The 7937-nt window shown below is 31.6% G+C and overlaps 1 protein-coding gene across 1 annotated transcript; it reads left to right on the forward strand.

Annotated features, from left to right (window-relative positions):
• The first annotated feature begins 5157 nt into the window (after positions 1–5157).
• Positions 5158–6950, forward strand: LOC149566518 (uncharacterized). The gene is made up of 3 exons (XM_089817412.1): positions 5158–5492; positions 5586–5654; positions 6309–6950. The coding sequence occupies exons 1-3, from the start codon at positions 5319–5321 to the stop codon at positions 6732–6734; spliced, it is 669 nt and encodes a 222-aa protein (XP_089673538.1). The 5' UTR covers positions 5158–5318; the 3' UTR covers positions 6735–6950.
• The last annotated feature ends 987 nt before the right edge of the window (positions 6951–7937 follow it).

Here is a 7937-nt window from a genome sequence, read left to right on the forward strand (position 1 = left end):
ACAATAGGGAGACTATCTTTTCATTAGAACTAGTTAATGGTTTATGAAATCTTACTAGTTTAAGGGTTTGAAGGTTAAAATAATTAACATGGAAATTTGTAGTGCTAATTAACTCTGCCCCTTCTTAGTACCTAACTTTCCAATGCCAAATTCTTAATAGAACTAGTGATAGATCTCTCAAACCTTGAAGCAACTATTAACTAAATTATATCCTTCAAAAATTAAAATCAAATAAACGCTATATGTGGTTATCCCTCATCTTCTCACTATGGATGATTTAAATCTTATGTAGAAGCTTGAAACCTCATCATTAGGACTTGGCATCACTAATTCCATTATATAGTAAATAGCCTTGAAGCCTAGTTTGACTCACTTTTCTCAATAAATTCATTGGTAAGGTTCATCTTTGAGTGGTTCTTTAAATCATATAGGAACTATTATTTTGTAGTTTCCCATTTTGATGATCAATTAAACCCTTCAAGAAACTCTTCTAGTTTTTGTTCAAAAGTGCATTAGGCATGGAATTTGATTCATCACATCTTCAATCCATTTAGAATATATCCTTTTTCTTAGCATATGGATATTTTTGGATATTAACCTACTCCCGTACATAAGAATCCCAAACTTGACATAGGCAATAATTCTCTTTAATATTTACCCAAACTTCAATTGTTTTAGGGAAAAAATTTACTTTATTTCTCACTCAAGTTCATTTTACTTATGCTAATCTATTTTTCTATAATAAGAGAACTATTTTCCCTAATCTTCTTATATAGATGTGTGTGTAAGCTAATATAGTTGCAGTTGTAGTTGTACATTGACATGTTTTAATTCCTCACTATGGGAACACCCCTTGCATTTCTTATTAGGGTCTTACTCACATGGCACCTATAGATCTTAACCCTACTTTATAAAATTAATACAATTTATAGTTAATAATGTAGCCTTCTAAGCCATCTTACAAATACTTTGAATGTGTTCCTAACTAGTGTAATGCTAACATAGTCCCTTGCATTGATTTGGCAATCTCTATTGCTTGTATTCTTTTGCCACAAAATACCTCTCTTAAAGAAGAATGTCCTCTCACTATTTAGGAATGAAATGATAATTTATCCTAGGAATATTTTAATCAAAGTTCAATTTTATTAAGCTGAGAGGCTTTCAACAATGAGGTCATTCATCAATGTAAACAATTCAATATTTTTGAAAATTTTGACATCTATTTAAACGTCTTATGTTGAGTTGGCTGAGTAGTTGAAGAATCAATCAATGAATATAAATTTCTAATATCAAATATAGAATGAGTTTATACAACTTCTTTTCAAGAAGTTAAAGTGGCTAGAAAAGATATTGGTTGACTTATAATTAGAATAACAGTTATTAAATACACCTCTTATACATTACTCCAACAAGGGAAAGAGACTAGCATTATTCCCCACTTTATTGCAATGATTCCAAATAAAATTTTCATGAAGTGCCATGCTAGCTAATGAAGCGACATGGTAATGAATGGAAGAATACATGAAACTTTGACATATATGAATTTATCCATCGGCATTTTCAGTTTGGATACAAAGATTTCTCAGCTTTTATCATCAAAATTTTCCTACAGGTTTGCTTCATTGCTTCTATTCATCATCAGTTTGTTGATTAGATTAAATATAATTTATTTTGATAAATATCTCATTTTAGTCATTTAATTTACTTCTTATGCATTTTTAGTCAGTGCTCTCAGTTATGGTTGTTTTCTGGAGAAAGTCATTTTCCGATTACAATAGAATCCTCTCTACCATCACCACTCCCATTTTAGAAATCTAATTAGCCATCTAGTTTTCCATTTCATTTGTCCAATTAGTCAACCTCTTTTCTTTAGTGGCATCTACAATCATGTAATAAATATTATTTTCTTGGACTATTTTGGGATGCATCTTCCATTTTAGTGAGCTTCATTTATTTTGGGAGGGATGTTGTTTCTTTCATTACTGCTATTTTTGGAACTGGCACTTTGTCAACCATGCATCCTTCCAGCCCCCATCGCCTCAACATTATATAGGCTTATTTTTGTCCACAAATGAACCCATATCATCTAGTGAAACTCTCACCTACATGTGATGCCTCTATGGTAGTGATCCTTCTTAATTTTTGGTAGCCTGACACAAAACAATGGAATAGTTAACACCCTTCCAATCTTTGTTATAGAGGCTATCATGTTTTTATCTTATATGATAGTGAAAGTATACCAAATATATATTTTTCTAAAGCTATTTTCATTGCATTTTTAATGAATTTTTTTTCTCCTATACATATGATTCAAAATAATGCACAAAATCAATCTTATTTTAAGAAAACTTTGCATGTACAATGCAATGAAATTTGAAGAAAATATAATCATTTCCCATGCCAAGAGAAAACCAAACATTAGGTGTTGTTCTGACATTAGCTCATAAGATTATTTGATCATAAGATATAATAAGATGAGTTAAAATTGTATATGACATATAATCTTAATTGTATTGGTCATCTTAATAGTATTGGGGTTTATGCCTTTTCATTAAGTATTTCTGGATACACAAGATTTCATTGCATAGTTTTTTTTTTTTTTTAATTGTGCCCTTTAATATTAATATAGAATATTTTTAGAAAATGTAATGTATTTTAAGAAGAGATATTGTGTTTTAATCAATTAATTATATATTTATATTTATATAGTTAATTTTAGTAAAATAATCATGAAGTAATTTGGCATTGCTTGAGTTAAGAATGTGTGAATAATATGATTTGATTTAATAAAAATCAATTATTTTGTGTTATCTATTTAGTTATTTTCTATGTTTTCCAAGCATAATTTTCTATTAGTAAAAATAAATTATTATTTTTAAATCTCATTGTGTTTAATTTTTCTTAATGTTTAATTATTTTATTTATGTTATGATGATACAAACATGAACTATACCAACAATTCATGTGATCAACTAAATGTTGCAAAACATAAAGTTGTTGCAAAAATCATTCCTATTGCAACATTACATCCTTATAGGAGTGTATGGACAATCAAGGCTAGAGTTACTACAAAGATTCATCTTTGTCAGTTCAACAATGCAAGAGGAAGTGGAAAAGTTTTTAGCTTTGATTTGGTTGTTTTTGATGGTGGGGAAATAAGAGTTACATGTTTCAATCCTGTTGCAGATAAATTTTATGAATGCATAGAGATTGGGAAACTATTTAGAATCTCAAAAGGGTGTCGTAAACCTGCATAGAAAGAATTTAACCATTTAAAGAATGATTGGGAAATTCTACTACAAAGTAATTCCATAGTTGAATTGTGTTTGGAGGAAGATAATTTTATGCCTAAACAAAATTTCAATTTTATCTCAATAAGTGAAGTTGATGTTATGGAAAGAAATTCTATCGTTGATATCATTGGTATTGTTTTAGCAGTTGATTCATCAAATTTGATATTAAAAATAAATGCCACACAAACTGAGAAAAGAACTCTTAAATTGAAAGACAGGTTAGCTTTCATAGTGGAGTTCACAATGTGGAGTGAACTTTGCAATAAGGGAGGCCAACAACTCCAAAACCTATGTAACTTAGAAAGTTTTTATATTCTTGCTATAAAGGATGGAAGTGATTTTGGAGGAAAATCTATAGGGACAATCAACATGACCCAACTTTTTATAAATCCAAATCTTCTAGAGGCACATCAATTGAAATTGTGGTTTGATATAGAAGGGGAAGGTCTTGCTTCCCCTTCTATTACAAAGAAAATGTCATCTGTTGGACAAGATAAAATGTTAAAAACTATGGCACAAGTTAATGATTGTGGACTTAGTCAATCTAATGTACATTGTTGGGATGTGATAAAAGCTACCCTATGTTTTTTTCAGAATGTGATTACATATACATGCTTCAATGTATAGTGCAAGATCACACTACATTCACTTAATAGTGACAAAAGAGATTATGGGTGTTATAGCAAAGGAATTAAAAATATTGAACGATGAAGAACAAGATGATGCCAAACTAGGAGAAATTATACGAGAGGTCATTTTCAATAAATTCATGTTTAAAGTTTCCATGAAAGAAGAGACTTACAATGATCAACAAGGGTTAAATGTACTATCATAAAAGTTGAAAAGTTTGACTATGCATCTGAAAGAAAACTATTATTAGATTCAATTATTTAGATCTAGGTTCTAGTTTGTTTATTTCCTTCTATGTATTTACTTCTAGCTTTTTTTTTTCCAATGTTTCAATAAAATACTTGGATATGTGCAAGTTAGTACATCCAAATTTTGAGTAATGGATGTGTCATGTCATTCAAAAATGATGGATCTTATGCATTAGATATACATTTGTGAAACTAATTTTTTTTAGTAATCTTATTTTTTGTTTATTTGCAGCCTTCTAATTTTTGTAATACATAATTTGATGAACTATTTATATTTGTGAACTTTAAATATATTGAAATTAGATATCTCTCAACTTAATTTACAAAAAAACTTAATTAAAATTTTAGATATACTAATAGATAAGTATCACCTTTCAATTATCCATATTTTTATCAAAATTCAATGTTATAGATAAGTATCGCCCTTCGACTCTATAGACTTTTATTGAACTTGACCCCAGTTATGTTTACTCATCTCTGTTGCGCTGACTCAACTTCTTTTATCTTCACAAATGTGGTTCTCCACTACTCTTTTTCAAAATATCTGTAATAAATTAAAAGATAAAACAAAAATTAAAAATTAAAAAATTAAAAAATCAAATAAAGAGATGTTCCATTAAAAAAATATCCCCGACAACTATGCCTTTGTGTGCCATACTGCGTGTGGTGAATTGGTTTAACCCAATGCTGAGATATTTGAATCTCTAACGTTTCTTGTGTTATATAGGAAGATGAAACAATATAACTCAAATAATTGCTGGTACGGACCCTCACCAAGCGCGACCATCTGATTGGTGAATCTACAGAGACATCACCGACGATGCAGTCGCGCACATGGCCGCACTTCTATTTCATTCTTCTTTTTACTTTCCCTCTCTCCTTTTTGTCTCTCTCCCTTCATTGTCACCATGCTGGCCGCACTTCTATTTCATTCTTCTTTTACTTTCCCTCTCTCCTTTTTGTCTCTCTCCCTTCATTGTCACCATGCACATCCAAACCTAAAAATTAGAAATAGAGTCCAATAAGCACGTCAACCATACGCACACGCCACTCTGTGTATTCTTTATAATGTATTTCACTCCACACAAATCTCCAACGAAACCAATCTGTTGTACCAGTCTTTTGTGTCTAAGAAATCAAAATTAAAATGACTGCTTCTACTGAGAGTTCAGAGTGCCAAAGCGTGTCATTTGGTAGATTCAAGCCAGAGGATGGCTGCAATATTGAGGATGCACTCACCCACATGGCCACTGTTGCCTCTCTTATCGAAAAGACCCACAACATCACCGTCACCATTCTCAGATGCCTCGACTTCTCATGGGTATGTGCTTATTTCTATCTAGCTTTTGGCCTTTTCATTTAATTTATTTATCTATATTGTTATAATAGCGCCCAAATTTACTTATCTATGCAGGTTGCTGTTTTTGCAGCATGCAAAGAGGAATCGCAAAGTGAAGACAAATCCAGTTCTAATCTGCCTGAGGTATGTTAGATGTTCATCGTGCCAGTATAATCTATTTATAAAATGCTTAAACCAATCTATTTTAATAGATTCTATTAGAAAAATGAGCACTAATTTATCTAAACAGATTTAATCTATAGACTCTGTCAGAGGAATGAGCATGATTTCAGATGATCCATCAAACAAATGGAATCTATAGAATTTTTATATTAAGGTTCAGTTTTATGGGTAGTCAATTCAGGTATTCAGTTAAGAATTAAGGACTGAGGGGTATCCTAAGAGTTGACTGAGGGGTATCCATTCTGTCAAAGTAGTTTGAAGTACGATTCATTTCATCTCTCTCTCAGGGATCTCCCACTCAACAAGACTTGAACTCTGATGAGCTCTTTGCAAACCATTCAACTTCACCAATAGACAAAATGCTCTTTGATTGATTATGTAGATTTTATTAAAAAAGTGAATATGATTTAAATCATGTGATGATTAGATGAGGATAAGAGAATGACGGGATAAGTTTTGTTGTATATTGGATGTTCAGACATTTTTTCATGTTTTTAATAGAATTTATTATAGTATTTATTTAGGTAATTGATCTGAAATCACAGTTCAAAATTAATGGTTGGGCAAACATTTGAGGATCGGATGCTGACGAGATTATATTTGGTGCAAATGCAGGCAGCAGCATTCACGAAGGGATTGAAGTGTGCAGTGAGAATAATTGACTCAGGCTGGTTCCGCTTCACTTCACAGGAAACAGGTAAAGGAGTGCCTTTTACAGAGCTATCGGTTGGAGACACAGTGAGCATGCGTCGAATACACTGCAGTTGGGAGAGACAGGACGATCTCTCTTACTCCTGCCTTGCCATTCTCAGATCTTACTTCAACTGCTTCAAAGGAATGACTTCATTGTCTTTCTATGACTCCTTAGATGGGAAGCAGATAATTGGTCTTGCAGTATGGGATAGAGTTGAATCTGCCTTGGCTCTGGAGAAAAATCCAGAAGGAAATCCTGCACTACCATTCTGGAAAGATTTGGGAGCGAAGAAGCTGGAGTACAATGTGTGCCAGGTTGTCTATGTTACATACAAGAGCTCTGGATAAGTTTGATGGTTGTACATAGGGAACCCAGTTTTAGGTGAACCTGATCTGTTTAGGGTCGCCTCACTCTTTGGGAAGGGATTTGAATCTTCTAAGCAGTGCCCTTGCATGGATCCGGAAGTGAATATTCAAGAAGCAGATATTTTGGAAGGGGAGCTAGGGAGGGATGTTGCAGATGAGTGATACTTACAAATTAAAATCTAGAAATTGGGTTGAAAACTTTCAGACTGTTCTTAATGGCAATCCTTTAAAATCTTAAAAAAATTACGGGCCTTCCTTTTGATCCACAAAATTCTAATATATTTTGGACCATAAGTTTAGCCTTTCCATGCAATCTTAGCCGTTCCATGGAATCTTGGCTAAGTTCAATACTTTAGTTTGTCTTGTATTTTGAGATACTATCATTAACGTGAAGAGTTTATCTTTGTTTATTGTGTAAATTCTTTAAACTAATTTTAGTCTGTTTATAAGAAAATTAAATATTATTGGTTATTAAAGGTATTTATTTTTGTCTTTATTCAGTTGATAGACTATTTATGGAAGCTTCTTCAAAAATATATTTCTTGTTCAATAATTGTCAACCTCTTTATCAATTTTTTTTAACGAATGTAGAATAATGTAAAAAGGAGATAATAATTAGTAGTTTAGTAAAATCAGTAATTTATTCTATTTGCTTGAAAATAGAAACTTACTTTTAGACCGAAGCTAGACATCAGATTGCATAATAAGTTGATAAATAACTTAATTTTATGACTTGAGATATATAGTGATAATTATGTTATATGCAACCTAAGTAAAATGAGGTAGCAAGTGTGGATAAGACTTGGGTGTTGAAATAGCTAGATAAAAAAAATTATAACACCAACATTTAATTTACAATTTAGGAAGAAAGTGTATGATGCACTGATTCAAAGGAGAAAAGATGGATCTTGCCTACCATGACCTATTAGATATCCATAGCCACATTCTAATCTCTAACCAATAAAGAAATAAGGGAAAACCTAGTGAAAATTAAAATCTCCCCAAATAGAGAAAATGTATTATTCTCTAGAAGAAGAATGTGAAGAACTAAATCTCGTGTGAGTACAAATTCCTCCCATAAGAGGGAATCAAAAAATCTATATCATGGAACCCCATCACAAGGCAAAGTTCATGATAGATATGGTATAATGAATGTTTAAAATGGTTGAAATACATTAAATAAAG

This window comes from Cupressus sempervirens, chromosome 3 (assembly GCF_028749045.1).
Source record: "Cupressus sempervirens isolate cs-2001-9-10 chromosome 3, ASM2874904v1, whole genome shotgun sequence".
In the NCBI taxonomy this organism is placed as follows: domain Eukaryota; kingdom Viridiplantae; phylum Streptophyta; class Pinopsida; order Cupressales; family Cupressaceae; genus Cupressus; species Cupressus sempervirens.